The sequence below is a fragment of the Temnothorax curvispinosus genome, unplaced genomic scaffold (genome assembly GCF_003070985.1).
Source record: "Temnothorax curvispinosus isolate PA1 unplaced genomic scaffold, ASM307098v1 QBEX01015484.1, whole genome shotgun sequence".
Classification (NCBI taxonomy): domain Eukaryota; kingdom Metazoa; phylum Arthropoda; class Insecta; order Hymenoptera; family Formicidae; genus Temnothorax; species Temnothorax curvispinosus.
In genome coordinates, this window is record NW_020225264.1 from 146,912 (window position 1) to 167,476 (window position 20,565).

A 20,565-nucleotide genomic window follows, 5' to 3' on the forward strand; every position below is an offset into this window, starting at 1 on the left:
GAAAAATAATTTTACATTTGTAGCATTAAAACTCGTAGCTCTAGAAATACTGGTCGGTTGTGCACATCTTATTGATAATTCAGCATTTCTCTTCATAAAAGAGGAGAACCAATCTGCACCGGCTTGACAGTTTTCGTCCCATTGGGGAGGTCTTTTCAAATCATATTTTTTGGCTAGCTCGTAAGCAAGTCGCCGAATTTCTTTTGGTGGAAGACCATAATATATTTCAGCAGCTTTTATAATATATTGCACCATGATTTTTTCCTGTTCCGCGGAGAAAATTTTATTGCAGCTTCTATACCCCATGGTAACAGAGGATTCTGTGTGATCTTTCTCATTTGTAGAATCTTTCTTCCTTTTGTATCTCATCAGAGATACATGACACAAGTCATACTTTTTTGCAGCCGCACGAATGGATAACTGACCCTTTATAACCTCTTCAAACGCCTGTTCGTATAAATCTACTTCTTTCGTGCCCCGTTGCGTCTTGCGTTTTCTTGTTCGCGGCATTCTACGAAGAAAAATGCAAATAACATTGTAAAAAACAACACTAAAATAAGACCAACCAAACGGGGTTAGGTTAGTTAAGTTGAAGTTGTCCCCGAGCAACGGGGACAATTGTAATGCTACAACTGTCCCCAGGCATTGATGTTACAATTGTCCCCTAATGATATTTTATGATTCGAAGTAAATTTTTTACATAAATATCTGGATGAAAGTCAATCGTATTATGCAAATCATTAACATAGATAATCACTAAAACATATAAAAATAAAACCTTATACCTTCGGCATAAAGAAAGAAAAATATTTCAGATTTTATGCACGTAAGAAAACTTACTTCAGGAAGGAAAAAAGTAACTTCTTCTCCTGCACACGTGCACGTTCCGCGAGGGGCGACAATGAACTGAATGAACTAAGGAACAAATGCCGCTCCATCTAGCGGATCTCGCCTCGTGGTCTCACACACGTACCTTTTATAGTTTAAGAAATATTCACGATGTTACATAAACTGTACCCTGTTACTTTTGTCCCCGGTCTACCCTATATAGTTCTAAAGCGATAGCTTTTGTCAAAGCAAATACAGGGTGATTCTAAATTACTATTGGAGTTTCCGTGGCTTATAATTTTCAAACTGGAAACAACGAAATAATACTGCTTACAGAATATGAAAGTGTAACTCAAAAAATTTTATTTCATAACGCTGTGCTCGCCGCATTGATGTCTGGAAGATAATATAACATATTTAAAAATGGCGACTGTTCAAGAGAAAGCATTGTGTGTATTTTGGTTTATTAAAACAAAGTCCGTCATCACAACGCAACGTCGTTACAAAACTCAATATGAAAAAGCTCCATTTTTACGTTGATTAAAGCAATTTCAAGAGACTGGTGTTCGGCACCAAAAAGGAGCGGGAAGACCGAGCACTTCGCAGGAAGATGTTGATCGAATCCACGATGAACTGAAGACCAAGAATTGTTGCTGCGATAGAAACAGTTACACCGCAAATGCTGGAAAACACTTGGAGGGAAATTAATTATTACTTGGAAATCTTACGTGCCATGAAAGGCGCGCATGTTGAAGTTGTTTAGCATTCTGCAATATTGATTCTAGCTAGGTAATCAAAAACTTTTTCAGTTATACTTCCATATTCTGTAAGCAGTTTTGTTGTACCCGGTTTGAAAATTCTACGCCACGGAAACCTCGATAATAAGTTAAAATCACTTCGTATATTCTGCACGGTTTATTCGTCGAGAATGAAATCGAAGAAGCACCGGAGATTGTATACACTACTTCACAACATACAGGGTGACCTGGGTGACAATCATTTATGTAAAAACTTTTTGGATTTTTTGAACGCAGTATTGTATCTTCTATCGAATTTTTCAACTTATGTTTATTTCTACCATCAATGTAGATTAACTATAACCTCGATTTAACTTATCTTCTATTTTTTTTTATTTCTTAGAACTAGAAAAAGATGAAAAGTAAATTAAACCGAGATTAAAGTTAATCTATATTGGTAGAAATGGACATTAAACGCACTATTTTCCAATCGAGAGTGCAAAGCGGTGTACGGATCACCGAATCAAGTTATTCAAATGACAGCATGCTACATTATTCATTAATTTGTAGTGCAAGAAAATAGAATATTCAGTGTAATTTAAATATTTCGTACGACAAGACTGACTCGCGTACGGCCTTTACGTTTATTTTTGCGGCAACCGGCGCGCTGTTTCACGTACAAGGCTAACGTGTTGTCATTCGCGCGGCGCGAGTTGTTCCGTTTGTCTAATCCATTATTCCTCGAAACTCTATCATTCTTACAATTAGCTACAATCCGTATAATTAATTAACTTTTACGATGCGCCAATCGCGCTTGTTACATCCATTAATTTATTAAAAATCCTTTCTGCACAGAAAAAAAAGAAGTGTCAAATTAACATTGATATACTTGTATATACACAAAAATATATAATCTTCTTATAAGAATTTCAACTTTTTGTTTTAACGTGGAAGGAATCGGGCTAATTAAGAGCCAATCGCTGTTGACGGTGCGAAAATTATATTTATTTTTCTATGGCATTAGACGTACGTTTCGGTCCTTATTCGGACCATATTCAGCAATGTGCTGTATGAGATGTAGATTGTAACAATTTAATTTAACATGACGGTGACCACTCACGGATGACAAGGTATTCTATGTGGTCTTCTCTAGGTGCCAGATCATAAGGAGGAACACTAGAGTGAAGTAATCGATGAGATCTTTTAATTTATAAATCTGGATGTGAATTTATGGAAACCACTCACCATCACCAGTTCGTAAGAAGCAACCGTCTGTCATGAGCGTTCGATACTAACTGGTTTTTGTTTTAACTTTTTTTTTCTTGGTTGAGCTAATAATGAAACTTCGTTTAACTGTATAAATGATTTCATTCAAGCACGTTTTCTTCATTTAACGCAATATGATCTTATAATTTTAAGTTCAATTTCATTATATATTTTTTCGCATATACAAGTATATCAATGCTGATTTGACACTTCTCTCTTTTCTGTGTGACATTCGAGATTCGTACCTTGCGTTAATTTACGAGTGCCGACTATTTGCAAGTATCGAACTTTGTACAATTGTATTTTTTTTTTTTTTTTTTTACATCATTCTTATTCACGTTCAGTTGAACTGTACGAGTGTCATGGAAGAGCAATAATAGAGAAACGAGAGACGAGGAAAAAATCCAGGTAAGTTTCGAACGACCGCGACAGCCATAAAGTGAGTTATGTATCTATTATTTATTAATGCACACAACAAGAGCTTTTTGAAGTATTCATTATTTCGAGTTATAATTTCGATATATTACAATTTTTTTGCTGCGCTGCAATTTCGCTACATCGTTGAATTTTAAATTATTAATTTTAATTTAAGGTAAAATGGATCCGTCAAAATTATATCAAATATATGTCAGATATATTTAGATCTTAAACGTATATTATGAGCATTGTTATATAGAGAAAAGAATATATAGATATAAAATCTTATACATCCGTTGTCTAGAAATGGATAAACGAAAATAAACAAGAATTTAAAAAACATGATAAAAGTGCACATTAAGAGCACATAATAACATTTAAAACATTTTGTATATTATCAAAATAGCTAATAATTACATATTACAATACCTATTCTGACGACATAGTATTTGCAAGTAAACAAGAAGTAAATAGCTCGGATTAATGTAATCCGACGATAAATCTTCGGTTTTGCGATAGTGTACGAAGCTCCAGCCTTTCGGAATAAGATTACGATACATATAGCAATTATTAATTATTATTGCCGAATTAAATGAAAGAATCATGTATGTTAAAGTACATATATCAAACCTTTATTATACATAATTATACAGGCATTTACAAGCAAGTACAGTAGATAGATATACATAACTATACACTTAAAGATATAAACGAAAAGATATACATATACACAGAAACAAAAACCAAGGCTGAAGAATTCTTTTTGAATTTGAAAGAATCCAGAGATCCGAAAGTAGAGGAAAATAATCAGCGGGTTAATGCCAATCAATGTTCTAATTTCTATATATACGTTTGATCGTTTCTTAATATGGAATCTCGTTGACGAAGCCGTTTCTGCTCTCCGCCGTTTTATAATGATGTCTCTCGCAGAATTCTTGAATCCTTTGACACGCTTCCTCGAGCATGTCACTCGGCACAGTGATTACCAACCTCATGTAAGAGCGATAATCAAAGCACTGGGAAATCAAGAGAGAAGAAGATTATTAAAATCACGTTATATTTTTAGCAATTTCTTTTAAATTAATTATCTGTTGCTTTAATGTGAGATTAAAAACCTTCACCTTTGAATAAATTATCAGGAAACAAAATGAAAACATGATGAATAATGTGATTGCAAAATTAAAGGTAATAATTTACATATATCTGCAAATAATATAAACATGTAAATCAAATGTTTGATATTTTAAATTCCAAATTTAAAGAATGCAAAGAACTAAAATAAAAATTTATTGATATTTGTGAAATTATATAAATTCGAAAACATCAGGATAAATTGTATAAGCTCTTTAATGTAATTTGTTACAGAATCTGTCGAACTTTGCAATCACATTAATTAATAAAAAGGATTTATATCCTGCTATTTATATTCGGCACATTTCATGTTTTTAAAAATTAAAGCATCATTCATAGCAGTATGATGCTTTAATTTTTTGCAATATTTATAAACGATAAATGCTAGAGTTAAATGTCGGTATATATATCGTAAAATTCAATTTAAAAAAAATCGTGTATTTTTACACGGATTTGAGAGATATACTTGGGAGATTTTTAATCAATGATTATTATAATAATTTAAAACGTCAGAAACACCAACCTGGCCAGGCAGGCAAAACACAGATTCTTCCATTAACAGCCGCTGCACGAATTCCAGATCGGAATTAAATTCCGGAAAGCACGATAGATCGATGTAGACCTGAAAATCGATTCAATAATTTATAGCTCGTAAATTGCAGTCGGACCCACCTTACTGATGGTATTTGCATTAACGTATAAATAGCGGTCGTGCACCGACTAATTGTACGACCTATTTAACGGATGCTCGATTAACATTTACGGCTTTAGTCGCCGCGAGCTACGGACTGTCAAACAATGCGCTGTGATTCTTGAAATTGTATGCAAGGGTGTGGCCGGGGCTAATTATAATGGGAATCATTACCATCATGTACATCGCCCCATCCGGCATTATCGGTTTCAATCCTGGGATTTTTAATATGCAGTTGTACGCCAATTTGGAATGCGACTGTAACATCATAAATTTGAGATAAATATTTTATTATGCGCTGAGTTTATATATTTATATATTTTTTTAAATCGCGATAAAACTTACGTGTAGAGTAGAGATAACATCGTCGAAAAACTTCTGCGGCGTTTTTCGAAGTATCGTAGGCAAGGCACCTTGAACGATAGTATTGCTGCCAATTATTCGCTGGCTCAAGCAATGTAAACCTTTGCGAATCTAAGGGATGAGAAATCAAGGATTTGTTAAGCTCGTGCTTTATATTGTATAATTAAATATTAAATATAATGCAACAAAAAATACTGTACTATTTCTATAATATTTAAATTCACGTCCAATAATCGATGAAATTGAATTGTTGAAATGTAGAATTCTATTTTTCTTGTTTTTATGTGCCATGTAACACAAAAGACATTTATATAGTATCAGACATAAAATATATACTAAAATAAAAATAAAACGACACGAAGCTATTTAGGTAAATTTGGAAAATTTATTTTAGGTACGTATAAATGTAACAGATAAATCGAGATAAATTGTTTCATAATATATCGCCAGCGAAATAATAAAATTTGTTACAAAATTTATAAAAGTTCTAAAAGAAAAAAATTTCAAGAAATGTTATATACGTCAGGGATTTTCGTGATCCGAACAGATATAAATATTCTCAAAAGCGAATTCGGTGCTCGGTCATGTCGAGATCAATATAAAATTACTTCCAAAAACTTGATAGTAGATACTGGATTTCTCGCGAATTCTGAAATATCGAAACGTGTTACATATCGACAGACTATTTACCAGCTTGTCCGATACTCGCCCGTGGGAGAATATCATCAAATGATCGAATAAACAACCTTTTCCTTCAAAAGCGTGACCCAAAAAAATGTACGATAAAATATTGAATATATGTATGTAGTACATACAGACAAAAGTAGAAACAAATGACGTATTTTCATATTTTATTTAAAAAAAAAGAATTAATTGTTTAGTCATGTTTTAGTCGTATTTTAGGAATTATATTAGAAAATTATGAAGTAACAATGAATTAATTTTTAGTTAAGCTGCACGAGAAAAAAGAAGTGAAATCAAAACTCACCTATATATACTCGTAATACATCTATAATCTTGAAATAATTATATTGCGTTAAACGAAAAAAACTTGCTTGGATGAAGTCATTTATATAGTTCATCCAAGAAAAAGAAGTTAATAAAATAAAATATTGAAAGTTTTATAAGAAGAATTATATAGATTGTTGCGTATATACGAGTATATAAGTTTTGATTTAATTATTTTTTTCTGTGTGTATCGCGTAGAATACACTTTAATACATTATAACACACAAAGAGTTAAGACAAAGCTTTCCCTATTGTTGTTTCTTGCATGTTTATCTAATAAAGGTAATACGTACATAAAACTTGTTGATTATAGATTTCCCTATTATATCATTTTAATTACTTGTCTAAGACCGCGACTTTACAACTCTCGCAAAGTTATTAAAAAGCGCAGAAATACATCCGATGGAGATTTAGAGTTGATTCGAGGCGATGTGCCGCAAATTCAAGACAAGGAATTAAGGGCGCACGATCGACCGAAAGGCCGATTGCTGAAGGACCGAACTTTAATAGCGGAATAAAGTTTAATCAACGAAATTTAATCCAATCCGCGGTATGCGGTGCCGAACTCGCCGGGACACGCTCGGGCCTCGTTACGGAAACAATACCGCTGGAGAAGCAATTATTTTCGGGCTGTCACGTATTGTACCACGACCGTTTACCCACCTCGGCTTCCAGCACGTTCTGACGATCGTGGATTATTATCCAGCCCATACGCCAGCCTGGAACTAAAAATCTGCAAAGAAAAGAGAGATCAAAATGGGATTATTGTCGTCGGATGCCATTTTACCGAACGTGAGAGTTTGCTTTATCTTCTAAATTAAATTTAAAAAACTCCTAAAGTAAAGTAACGATTCTCTATGTACAAAAGAAATTATGAAATTATACGATAATTCAAAAATAGCTCTACATATGTAAAAGTAGCTAATATCAAAGCTATGAATTTCTATTTCAATATTGAAAAAAAAACTAATTATTTATGAGTTATTTTCTTAAATCGATTAGAAATGTATTTTTTATCACGCTTCTTATGATCGTTTGATTGCGATGGAAAAATGAAACGGGCATTTTATGAGTGAACAATTTAAGAGCAGAAGCAATTTTTAATAATTTTTATTGCGGCATGCAATTCCATTGTTTAGCTTAGCACATGCAGTACGAATTATCGTGCGGTTACAAAGTGTCTGTCGTACATCACAATCTTAATAAGCGATGCAAGGTGCTTCTCTTTTTATTTTCCAAGATAATTCTTTTATTTTTGACAATAAGAAGAGACTCAAAGAGGAGTAGATTAATGTATTACTCTTAACTGTACTAATTGTTATGGATACATGTACCCAACGATAGCACTGCATTAAGATAATATATTTGCATATTTATTTTGCCTGCATAGCATTTGTTTCTTCTTCTTCATTTCTCTTCTCAATTTGAGTATTCCTGTTAAATAAAAAAAGCACTAAATGTAGCCGCGCAATTCACTTCGAAGCAGATTATAATATTTTATGATGAATAATACAATATGAAAGCTCTATAAGAAAGATTTAATTGGTTCTGAAATTCTTGTACTAAATAGGCAGCAAATTGTTACATGACATTTATTAAATAATGTTATAACGTATCTGCCCCGTAACTTTACTTATTCATTAGGCAGGCTTATTATTAATCTTTCCTCAACTAAATATTTCCTTTTCATAATGTTTTAATTCAATGTTAAATATTTTTATAACCAATACTTCAAACTAAAATTTTGTTAAAAGGAACATATATACATGGATGTTATAAGACTTTCCGTTTTACCTCTACCGATCGATTTATATTTTTTACCTTATATTCACGTATATCATTGAATTTTACATGAGAAATGCGATTTACCGTTGATACTAAAATACCACCACCGCGCTATGCGAAATCTGCGGCGTGTAAAATACATCATGCCGCAATGAAAGACTTAACAGCAAACTGCAAGAACTCATTTACAACTACTGGTATGGCGTACGGTCGTAAATTAAGTTGCGTTTCAAATCTGATACCGTTAGAATAATGGAGGCATAATCGCGAAACTTTAGAATACGCCCGTCCCTTCAGTTTTCATCGCGACGCGATTTTATTCACGCTCAATCAACCCCACGTTCTATTTTTGAAAAAATCGAGCGAAAAATTTTACAGGCGAAGTGCTTCCGTCCCAAGGATTCCTTCCGTCAACTTCACGAATCGCTAGTTTCGTTCCATCCTTTTCACGATGAAAGATAATCGAAGGTAACGTACTGAAAATAACTGGAAACCCGATGTAGGGTGAACTTATTATATCGGTGCCGCATTTTCCAAATTATTTTAAAATGATTATCATCGCGCATTTATGATGTTAAAAATAATTGCAAAGACTAATTTTCTATTATTTTCCCGAACGTATCGTTGCGTATAAGCATTGTTTACAATTCTAATGCTTTTAGATAAGCATTTTTAGCTGTTAAAAACGCGGACATTCTTTATTTCACGCCGACTTTTGATTCTTCGGTCTTGAAAAAACCTTTCAGTAACACGACATTTTGTTTCAAGGGGTAAATTAACTGCTAAACCGTCTTGTTTAATATATGAAAGTCACACGTTACGCGCGTGAAAAGTGTGAAATGTTACATACAATTTTGCGCTTGTGTTCGAGTGTCAAAACAGGAGTTTTATAATCATTTTACACGTTCCGACATACCTTTTAGTTAGTCCGCTGCACGATAAAATAGGAACTTCGGTCGATAGAGACGCTAACGAGTGGAAAGTCCGTCCTGGAAATACCTGAAAACAGAGCGGTGAGGTGAAAAATGTATTTGCGTATAATAGGCACGTATGTTTCGCCTGCGTGCAAAGGCATGTGACACAAAATAATCCAAAATTGTAACAGTCAGACATTACTTCGTCTCATCGAATTTTTTTAAATATACCTATTTGGTATATACTATCTTTATATATTATAATTATATTGTATATAATATTTTTATGATTAAAGTTATAAAAATTTACGTGATAAATTTTTTTACACATAATATATTTTATATATCTCTTATTACGTAATTCTTACATAAAAATAAAATTCTCTCAAAGATAATATTAATTAAAAAATGACGTTAAAAACGCAAAATTAATATAATTTATTTCTTTATACAGTTACATTTCTTTTTTTTACTACATTAAATATTTTATCGCTATCGAATTAACTAAATATTCTTTATACATGTTACAAACAAAAAATATTCCTTCTTGACGCGGTAACGAATTGCAACGCGCCCCTTCCGGATTCGGGACACCGTGCATATCCGTTCTGAATTAATTTCACACCCCTTTCAAACAAAACGCCGCATGGTTTATTTGTTCCGCAAATGAAACGATTTGTCACTTGGGCGGTAGGTAAGCGTAATATTCGGACACGTACCATGTGCTCGTAAATCTCATCGGCTATAATGGGTACGTAGTAACGAGCGGCGATATCGAGAATGTCAAGTATATGGTCGCGGCTGAACACGGAGCCGCACGGATTCGACGGATTGTTTATAACAATCGCCGCCGTCGACTCGTCGATTTGCTCCTTCAGGTCGTCCAGATCGATCTCCCAGCCGAGCTCCGGCTAGAAACGATTAATATTAATGGGATGCATTCGCGAGAAGCCCTCTCGAGTCTTCATCTCTCCTCTGTCCTTCCCCTCTATGCCGCGTGATATTGTGTACAAGGTGACTCAAAAACCACGCGCTCTCTTACGATTATAAGTTCTCCAACGATTCTGGGTTCTTTGTGGACAAAATTTTAACATGGCAAAAATATTTCCACATTTTTTAGCGAAACTTTTATATTAATATTTTGTAACAGAAAGTCTTATAAAATCCATATAAATGTTCTTTAAAAAAAAAATTTAGTTTGAAGGTTTGGCTATAAAAATATTTAATAGTGAATTAAAATATCATAAAAAAAAATTTAAGTAAGGAAAAATTAATAAGCTTTCTCAAAATATTTGTGATTAAAAAGTTGTAATGGGTATACGCTTTATAACAGCAAAATTATACAATAACACGTATACGTACGTGCGTTACAGTATTATCAAATAAATAGATTTATTTACCTAATTTTTAACTAAATTTCATAATTGTGATTTCACTGGGTTAACTATGTTTAATTGCCTAATATTTGGTGTAATTATTAGTATAATTGGTATATAATTTTTGTAATGGTTGTGTGTTTCCTAAATTGTTTTCCAATTGTTTATAAATATAAATTTATTAAATGGGCTCATAATGAAACTTCTTTACTCAATAATTAAAACATTACTTGGCAATTAAAAGCATTATAACGTTTAAATAATTTTCCATCTGTTATACGTCAGCATTTTTCTATAAAATTATACAGCAAAAAAATAAAGCAATGTCGAAGTAGTTTTGGTACATCATACATTTTTATTCAAAACTTCTAAATAAATGTTAATTATTAACTGTAACATAATTTAAAAAAATATTTTTGAATAAAAATGATAAAAAGAAAAATATTAAAATAAAGAATAATAAAGGTATATGTAGCAATAAAAGCAGAACATTTAAAGGATTTTACGAAGTTTAATGTTCATAAAGACATAGACAAATACATAGTATTTATGCGATTGCATGACTGATGTATAATATGAGCAATGCGCCAGGGATGTACAAATTCCTTGCACATTCCGCCTTATACACAATTAAAGCTACTGCATTGTGGTTGTAATTACTTCCAGAACATAAAATAGTTCGCAACGACGCGCAAAGAGGAGAGTGAGACGTTAAAACTTGCCGCCGAGCGAAGCTGAAAAGAGAGGAAACTACCTCATTAGCACTTCGGTTTGAAAATCTCCGAGCGAAAGCACTGATTTATCGTGTAAATAGCGAAGGGCGATTTAAATATGATTTCGTGCCGTTTAAAGTCATTATGCAATGACGGCACCAATTGGCTTAAAGTAAACTATTATAAATCCTTTGCAAATAAAAACGGAAAATTTTTGCGGATAATTTAAAATTAACGTAATTACATGAGTTAAGTTACAAAATTAGTTAATATTAAGAATCAAATATTTTTTACAAGCTAAAAACTGTCTATTATGTGAGAAAATTATTTTGACTAGATAAAAATAGAAATGTTTAAACCAGGAATGTAAATTTATGTTTTATATACGCTAAATGTGTAAACTAAATATTTCTGTGCTATTACACAATGTAAGAATTTAATAACACTATATATGTTTGCAACAAAATATTATTTTGATTAACTTATTGATAGTCGTTCTTTTCCAAATTTATTTATTGCTTAAGAATTATAGAATGCGAAAAATATTTACAAATTGATCTTTCTATCGTTTTACATTAATGTATAAAGTCGAATAAAACTTTCTCGCTTAATTGCATATTTTGAGAGAAGACTGTAATAATTATATTTTCTGGCATATATATCTAAAAGAGAGTACGTGTATAATTGGCATTGCTGCGCTGAAAGATTCTGGCCATCCTACCCTCGCGCACACTAAATAAACGGGACATTATGCACCCTCATTGTTTTTCGTTAAATGAATGCATTCACGCCCTGGGTGGTTAATAAATTTAAAGATACCAACGAAATGGTATATTTTTGCATATAAAGCTGCTTACTAAGCCCGTCTGTACCGCTTGAAGTGCGTTTTGTAATAACGCGTAACTTAAGAAATATAGCACAGACGCTGTTATGCACGTTTCTTATTAATGGCGATGCAACACGGTAGCGCGTACAGAACTACCTTCTCTTTTACAAGCGCGATTATTACAAAATGCGCTGCGATATAGATTAATATTTTTCACATTATCACGGGAATATAAAGCTGATGCCCATTACACTATTCGTTCACAAACGCACGCATATTAAACAAATAAATTAAGAAGTATTAATCGATTTAATATTTCAGAAATTAGTATTAATTGAAATACGCGCGTGGAACAGTGTAATGTTTTAAAAAGAAGTCCCCGCGTTTTAGAAAACAATTCATAACTCATTTTTATATGTTTCTGTAAAAAAAAAAGGTTAAAAATCTCTGGTTATTTGGCTTCGACATGCTCTTTTCTCGAAATAATCTTATGTATGCTCGAAATATTCGAAGGAAAATTTTGATCTATATTTGCATGATTTTTCATTGCGGGAATAATTGCTAGAATTTTAAGTTGTGCATACACCTAGCAAAATCCAGCAAAACGTGAAGAAATCACTTTGATTTCCTTTTTTGAAAAAAATACTCACACGTAAATTGTACGTTTTAACCGTAATACCAAGGCCCTCCGCCAGCGTTCGATAGATGGAAAAACCGGGACGTGGAATTAGGATGTTTTGGCCTTCTCGAGCTAAAGCCGTAATGCACAAGTCGAGTGCGCAAGAACATCCACTACACAGGATTACGTCCTATGGCAAATATAGAGACACGAAATATTTTATTTCCGTGTGTTTTACCTTTATTCTCGTCATATTAAATGTGGAATGGAAACAAAAAGGAATATTTTTAAGGTAGAAAAAATATTTTTTTACGTTTCCATACTTTCGTATTTTTTTAACAGATTTGCTTGATGCAGTGATAAAAGAATTTCAGCGGGAATTTCTGGCAGAAAAAAATATGAAAATATATCTACATGATTAAATGAAGTAAAAGCTGATAGATTACTTATGGTATATATATCGCAAGAATTTTATTACAGACAAATAAACTGAATACGATATTTACGTGCTGAGCATAATTGCATTTAAATACGAAAAGATATGATTAAAAGTGTTTTTAAAGAAAAGTAATAATATTTTTATGCAGCAAACTTTTAATTTTGCTATTACTATTCAAGTTTTGCCACGTAATTTAATAACTGTTCGATAATTTTATAAATTATTTTGTAAAAAAAAAGACTAATTCCTTCGTTCGTTAATATTATGTTATTTTATTATTATGTCATTATGTTATTAACAACGTCGACATATTTCTTTTTCCATTTGCAATTTTTACGGCATGAAAATTCGCGACATCAAGTTAATTAACTATCTTCAGAGTTGTACGTTCACTGCTCAGAATATACAATCGACCACGTCGGCGTCGTCCTCTCATAAAACTCGCCCTCCTTCTCGCGGTTGGGAAGAATTTACGACTGTTATTAATATTAAAACAACTCGCGCAAAATTTGACTTTCCGCGCTATTCCGGTTGAATAAGTAATAACAAAATTGTTGGTGAATAAGTAAAACTCGATTTAAACACGTAACAAGGAAGCGTAGATGTCAATGACTCCAAATTGCTTGCGACACATGTTGGCCGATCTACCAGCGACATTCGATATAAGCACGTGTTCATCCTACCTTGGGATCGACTTTCACGAGTTCATTCGAGCTGTACTCAGCTACGGCTTCTCTCGCCTTCTGATAACCTAAAACAAGATAAAAATTAATTTTTCTCGTTACTTCAGATACAGTGAAAATATCTGATTATAATTAATAATTCGAAAATTTATCATACAAGATAGACAAGCGTGTCGTGTATTATGTATAATGTACATTAATCTAATGAATAACTGCGACAGTTATATTTACGGTATTGTTTAAATTATTTATCGTACTCGCTTCGAAAATTGCAATGGTAATACGATAATTAAAGTATATCGAAATTAAATTTGTACGTCGACCATTAACAAATTTGTTTCACGTTATTTCTGTTGTATATTTTGAAATTTCCGGTGAAGTAAACAAGATTTATATAGAAGGCGATTTAAGTTGATATTTAAAAATCTTATTACAAATTACCGGTGCTCGGCGCATATCCATTGTATAATTGCGATGCGACGCTTTCTTGAACGGCCTCGATCACCTCCTTCGGTGGCTTTAAATTGCCAAAAGTTGTGGGGTCGCCTTAAAACAAAACACACAGTAGAATCTCAAAGTTTGAATAAACTTCCCCCCATGAGTATTTCTTTATTGATCATCACGTAATTACGAGTATACGGTAAGCCGCGTAAATCTGCTTCTCCGTCAAACACTCGGCGCTATTACAGTTTCGCGTAAACACCTAATTACACATATGTCATGTCGTTGTAATTGATTACTGGATTCAAACTATAGGATAACCGTAGGAGAGAACGTTAATTTACAGACGCGTTGTCAAAGTGCAACAAAATACCCGCCGCGCTCCACTCGCATTCTGGATTGAAACTAATTAAATTGTTTCCTTCAGGCTATCCACCGTATAGTCAATCTTTGTTGCGAAATTTCTGTTACCGTCAGCGACGACGAAATAAAATCCGAGCTCCGTGAATGCCATGAAATTTATTGTAATTACAACTTTCCCATTGTCTCGGAAAGGATATATACATATATTAGAAAATACTAACTTCAATATTAACGCCGTCGAAACGCAGCAATCCTTGCATGCAATATATATGTATATATTTGCATGAAATATATATATATATATATATATTTCACATTCCTATTATAGCAAATGTCAATTAGTGCACACATTAGTGTACACGCACACTGAATCTGTTGCGTTGTCAGTGAATTATTAAGTGCGCGAGTTAATAACATATTTATAACAGCATCGTGTTTGAAATTTTTCATTAATTAATTTTGTTACTTTCCATTAATTCACGCGGATATACCGCTTCAAATTATGTAGAAAAGTACTACATACAAAGCATTTGTTCAGTAATTTTTAGAGAAAAACAACAGAAAAGGATATAAAATGGTTTAATTAGATTTATTCTCAGGGATAGATGTATTTTAACCTTTTTATTAATTTTATTAATGTTTTATTAGTACATCTCATTACAACTTTTATACATTATTTACCTTTGTATTATTAACTTGATATAAACAGAATTAATAAAAGTTTATATACGCTTTTTTTTTACTGTAGCAATATCTTTCTCCGATAGAATTACTTTTGAAAAATATGTATATCTCTTTTTAGTAAAAAAGAAGAATATACGAAGTAAATTTCTTATTTTATATTATTATTTTATTTGATTGTGTAATTAATAATTTCCTGATGATTCAAAGACTTTAGCGTATGTACCACTAATTAATATTATAAAACTTATAAAACAGTTGTATAGAATATAGAATATTTTTAGAACACGGTCAAATATATATACCGAAACTTTACCGAAAACAACACGCGAGACATATACAGAGCGTATCCCAGAATTTGCACACGCGGAATGCATAGTGCGATTCCATGCATGCGCTAGAAGAAACAATTTTTTTCCTGTGGCAAAATTACGTTCGAATAGTTTTTAAACGAGAGCACTTTAAAGCTGACGAACAAACTAAGTTACGCATGAATCAGAAGCAGTGCAAATTCTGGGATTATATGCTCTACATGCACATGTAGCATTCTGTCTTTTAATATGAAAAATTTCTCCCTAAAAAAAGCTTTTATTTCCGTCAAAAATTTTTAGGGAATTTTCTACCTCTTTTATTTAAAAAAAAGTGCAAAATTTTGAAATATTGTTACGATATTTTGTCATTATACTACGCTTCTTCTTTTATAATTTACAAAAGTGAAGAGCAGTACGAAAAATCTCATGTCACTGCCATTCTACTTTCGACACTGTAATCTTCCTCGAATTGCATATGTATAAAATAAAAAGAAGCTCTCGAAAATGTACACAGCCGCTGGCACATCCAGATCGGGATTTGTATCGAAAATATATTTAGATTAGCGTGCTCGTATGTCAGTTCTATTCTATTCCACTATACAATTTGCTGAGGACGTTTTTCCGATATACATTCTGACACATCCGCATTCCGCGCCACTTGTGTTCTACAAATGTTAAGGGGACTCACGCGTCACTACCACCGCCTTTTAACTTTTTACCGCGCTTTTAAAACCCCGCTGTATATAGTTAAAATCGTGTGTCCCAGTACGGAAAAGGTTTGAGAAACTTTCTGAAGAATTAAGGAGGTTAAAAGGACTGAAGGGGGAAGTAAAATATACGATTAATTCTCGCGGACAAACATACTTGGTGCTTCAGTTTTTACGTACTTGACTACTCTCAGGATGTCATTTCCATCCCTTCTGTTAGTTTTCGTAAGAAGGATTTTCAGAAAGATACTGATTAAAGAACATATTTTTATTTATCTAATTTAACATGCTCTTTTAATATTTTATTAAATATTATATCACTAAATACCAATTTTCTCTGAAAAGCAAACTTAAAACCAAAATTAAGATGATGTGCAAAATTTTTAACTAAAGTTAACAATTTTTAAAACTATTATCAATTATTTCTGCATATAATATTAGAGAAGATGTAACTGGTTACAGCAAAAACATTATGTGCTTAATGTTCGTCGCCGTTTAGAATTTTCTAACGTGGAAAAAAACAGTGTTTTAAAGAGCATTATTTTTTCCTTTAAAGATATTAAGTGTCGACAAATTCAGTCGGGTTAAATATATTGCAATTGTTCCACCGCTTTGAAAACTGTTATCTGGTAAACCTTTGAAAAAGTTGTTTCCTCTAGAAATACGTCGGAGAGTCGGCAAACGAAATATTGTCTAACCTGCACCGCGTATTTGCGTATCAATATTTCCCAGAGCGAACTCTGCGTATCAAGTTATGATACTTCTAGAAGAGAGGAGCGGAGGAAAGCTTGGAAACAAATTTAACTCGCATTTTTAATCAGATTTTTAGAAAAGTAACAATGAAGTACACGATAAATATTAATCTAAATGTAGCAATTTATGTCCTACATATGTTTTATATATATATATATATACAATCACTTTAAAAGTTAGACAGAGTCAGGACGCGCTCCGAAATGTACTAACAGCACTGAAAATCTATAGTTCACGTCACATATACCGTAAATTTTCCAGTACTACCAGTGCATTTCCGAACACATGTAGGCAAGTAAGATAATCGTAAGATAATCGTTGGAACTAATTGTGAGTATTTATTGTATTTATATGAACGACAGGAACGAATGGTAAAGATAAGATAAGCGTGTAAAGGTAACCTGTTGTCATTATCTCTCGTAAAAAGTTCCATTAAGACAATATCGATTCCAAATATTTAAGAAAGATACTACTAAAATTTCATGCAGCGATAAACATTGTCGTATGTATGACAGTAAAATTGGATTTTACTGTCTCATTTTAAAGATAATGCACGAAAAATTACGTGCGTTTTTTTAAAGCACAAATAGGTCGCATTGAACGCAGTTTGATATTTCCAACTCAGTTTCCACGCGGGCTCTCTAGAGTTGCTCACAAAATGCGCTTTTTCATATTCCCAGCATATTTCCCTCGCGTGGGATATTTGACCTTCCATTTTTCACCAATCCGTCAACTTTTTTCACATCAAGCGCCGGAGATCATGCATATTGAGGATCTAACCGTATCCGCGGAGAACAGCGAAAGTTTGCAATCTGTATGCATTTACCCGCGTTTACCGGCAAAGCCGGGTACACAGAGCCTTTGTAGGTGGCCCGCTATTTGCGTAATGTTTTTCACAAAGTCCCGCAAGTAAAGCGAATAGAACTAATAATTTTATTTTTCAGTCTTATGAATTTAATCTGCTGTGTATTGAGTGCTGCATTTAATTATCGCAACTATTCTCATACATCGGCGACTTACAGGCAAATTATAACTTCGCTTGAACGCATGCGTCGCGCTTTTATAGTAAAAAACACGACGTATAATCCTTCCCTTTATTTCAAAGGAAAATAATCGACCGTGTCGGTCCCGTCATCCTTGTTCCGTATAAAAAAAAATTAATAACTGCTTGATTACACCGTCATGATAGACTATCTCGTGCTTTTCTGTCTTTCATCTCTTATGACGTAAAAAAGTTAAATCCAGAAAATCAACGGCGAATTTTGAATATTATAATGCAAATAAAGATGCGTATTGCTAGGAAAATTCTTAAAAATCATGCAATAATTGAATTATATATAGAGGAAAGAGCGAAAAGCTTAAAAAAAAGAAACTCAAATAAAAAATTAATGCGAGCGAGCGTGTACCAAATGCTTTATTATTCTTCATAGGTCAGCTATTATATCTGTTCTTGTTTGAAGGGAATCGAGGAGCCCGCCAGGATTTCGGGGATCGCGCTCCGGACGAGATCGGTGCTCGCGTCTTGTCCCGACGATCGGATATCGCGGAGTACTTCGAACCTTTTTTTTCTTTTGAAATCGCGTCTGGTCTAATCGCGTCAGAGTCGCGTGTTGTCCGTCGGCGGAGATTGACAAAGCGCGGCCATCTCCCTTGCGCATTGCACAGCCGCCGCGCTTGGACAAGAACAGAATAGTCAATTATCGGCGTATTAAAAATTTTTTGCGTAAAGAAGTAGCCAGTAATCATCACACTCTTACGTCTCGATTATTATTTTATAACAAAACTTATTCTATCTTGTTTTTTTTTTGCACATTAATGAATGTCAGTAGCTATATAATTTATTATATATTTATTATAAATCTCATTTTTATATAAGCACTTGTACATAATATGTATAATGCGAACAGAAGCATGGATCGTTACTTTTGCAAAATATTGCCATCTTATATTTGTGCATATTTATTAATTAAATTAAACTTATAAGGCTCTCGTGATTAAATCAATTAAAAGGAAAGAGGCAATATGAGCCGGCGCGGTAAATAGGGCGCAAGTTGTATATATTTCTTAATCGTCAATACATAAAAGATTCGCGAACGTTTCGACCATTTTTTGTGGTCATCTTCAGCGCAATGTGTACGTAGTCACAGGAAATTAAATTCAAACCATACTGCAACGCGGCTATTACATTATATACTCGCACGTTCCTTCCCCATGCGAACACTCTGGTGTGTGTGTGCTACATATTTATTAAGTAATACATATTAATGCATCGCATAACGTGCATTTCAGAGATACATACACAGTAAAAAATAAAGCGTAATTTTAACATTTTTTACATGTCCCAAAAAGTCCACTCTAAATTGTTAAAATGACTCATTAATTGTGTGTTACTTGTTAACAAATTAGAAATGTTATTAATTAACACTATACTTTACATTTATATTTGTTCTTTTGACTTTATTTTTTAAGTTATGTTAACACATGATATTAATTATTTTATTTGAATTGTGTATAATAGAAATATTTAATTTTAGTAAATTTAATTATTTTGTATGTCAAAGTTTATATGATTATTTGAAAATTTACTTTAACTTTTGTTTATAATGTTAAAATAACTTTAAGCCGTGTTGATTTTTAAAAAATTGTGTTAAAAGAACTCAAAATAATATTTAATTTCTAAATGACATACATAAAGTGTTAAGTTATCACGTTGACATAAATGTAACGCACGAAAATGTTAAGAAAATAATAACATAGTTGTATGTGAATTTTACATTGAAATAATAATAATCAAATTTTGGTAACACAAGAAAATTTTAACATATGGACCGCTATCTACACACGATTTTTTACTGTGAAAATCGATACATATTGCATATGATAATATTATCGATCATTGCTTAGAACTGGAATTAGAAATTTAATTTTTTCTAAGTATTAGAACTAGAAAAGGATAAAAATTAAGTTGAACTGAAATTAAAATTCATCTCCATTGATAGAAATGAACATTAGTCGATCAGATTTTGGTCGAAGTAATCCTCTCTTTTTCGACACGATCGACGATATTTCGTGGCTCTCGTTAGAACGGCGCTCTATACGAAATAAACACAGATTCCGACATCTCGTTTTCGAATAAAAGTCCCGCCAATTTCAAAATTCGGATCAAGAGAGAGAAATCTCGCTCATCGACATCCAGATCTTGCTTATGTCTCGCTCTACGCCAAGCAAAAAAAATAATCGTAAAATATAGATATTATTTAAGTCGCCGTTTATTTTTTCTTATCTAAAGCGCCACGTGATCTAATCTCACGGCGGGAAGAGGGGACGGAATAAAATCATAATTCCTATACGGCTTATACCCACGAGTACGTGCGCCGAAGTTCGACGGTACGTCTAATTCAAGGCTCCCTCACGTTTCGACGTTCATTATCGCTCGTTGCATTTTCTACGACAGTAATAATCTCTATATATATATATATATATATATATATATATAGTTGAGTTGAGTTAAGT

At 32.8% G+C, this 20,565-nt stretch overlaps 2 protein-coding genes across 2 annotated transcripts in view; both read right to left on the reverse strand.

The window, feature by feature from the left end:
* Positions 1-862, reverse strand: part of LOC112465748 — a 16,767-nt gene extending 15,905 nt beyond the window's left edge. The window contains exons 1-2 of the mRNA XM_025033469.1: positions 841-862; positions 16-511 (exon numbers count right to left, since the gene is read on the reverse strand). Of these exons, the coding sequence (XP_024889237.1) occupies positions 16-510 (495 nt within the window). The 5' untranslated portion in view covers position 511; positions 841-862. The remainder of the gene's footprint in view (positions 1-15; positions 512-840) is intronic.
* A 3,022-nt stretch (positions 863-3,884) lies between these two features.
* LOC112465753 (tyrosine aminotransferase) overlaps positions 3,885-20,565 on the reverse strand; it is a 21,798-nt gene continuing 5,117 nt past the window's right edge. Inside the window, exons 2-11 of the mRNA XM_025033475.1 lie at positions 14,238-14,342; positions 13,797-13,864; positions 12,706-12,864; positions 9,860-10,051; positions 9,143-9,225; positions 7,105-7,174; positions 5,416-5,544; positions 5,245-5,328; positions 4,903-5,001; positions 3,885-4,264 (exon numbers count right to left, since the gene is read on the reverse strand). Coding sequence (XP_024889243.1) covers positions 4,112-4,264; positions 4,903-5,001; positions 5,245-5,328; positions 5,416-5,544; positions 7,105-7,174; positions 9,143-9,225; positions 9,860-10,051; positions 12,706-12,864; positions 13,797-13,864; positions 14,238-14,342 — 1,142 coding nt within the window. The 3' untranslated portion in view covers positions 3,885-4,111. The remainder of the gene's footprint in view (positions 4,265-4,902; positions 5,002-5,244; positions 5,329-5,415; positions 5,545-7,104; positions 7,175-9,142; positions 9,226-9,859; positions 10,052-12,705; positions 12,865-13,796; positions 13,865-14,237; positions 14,343-20,565) is intronic.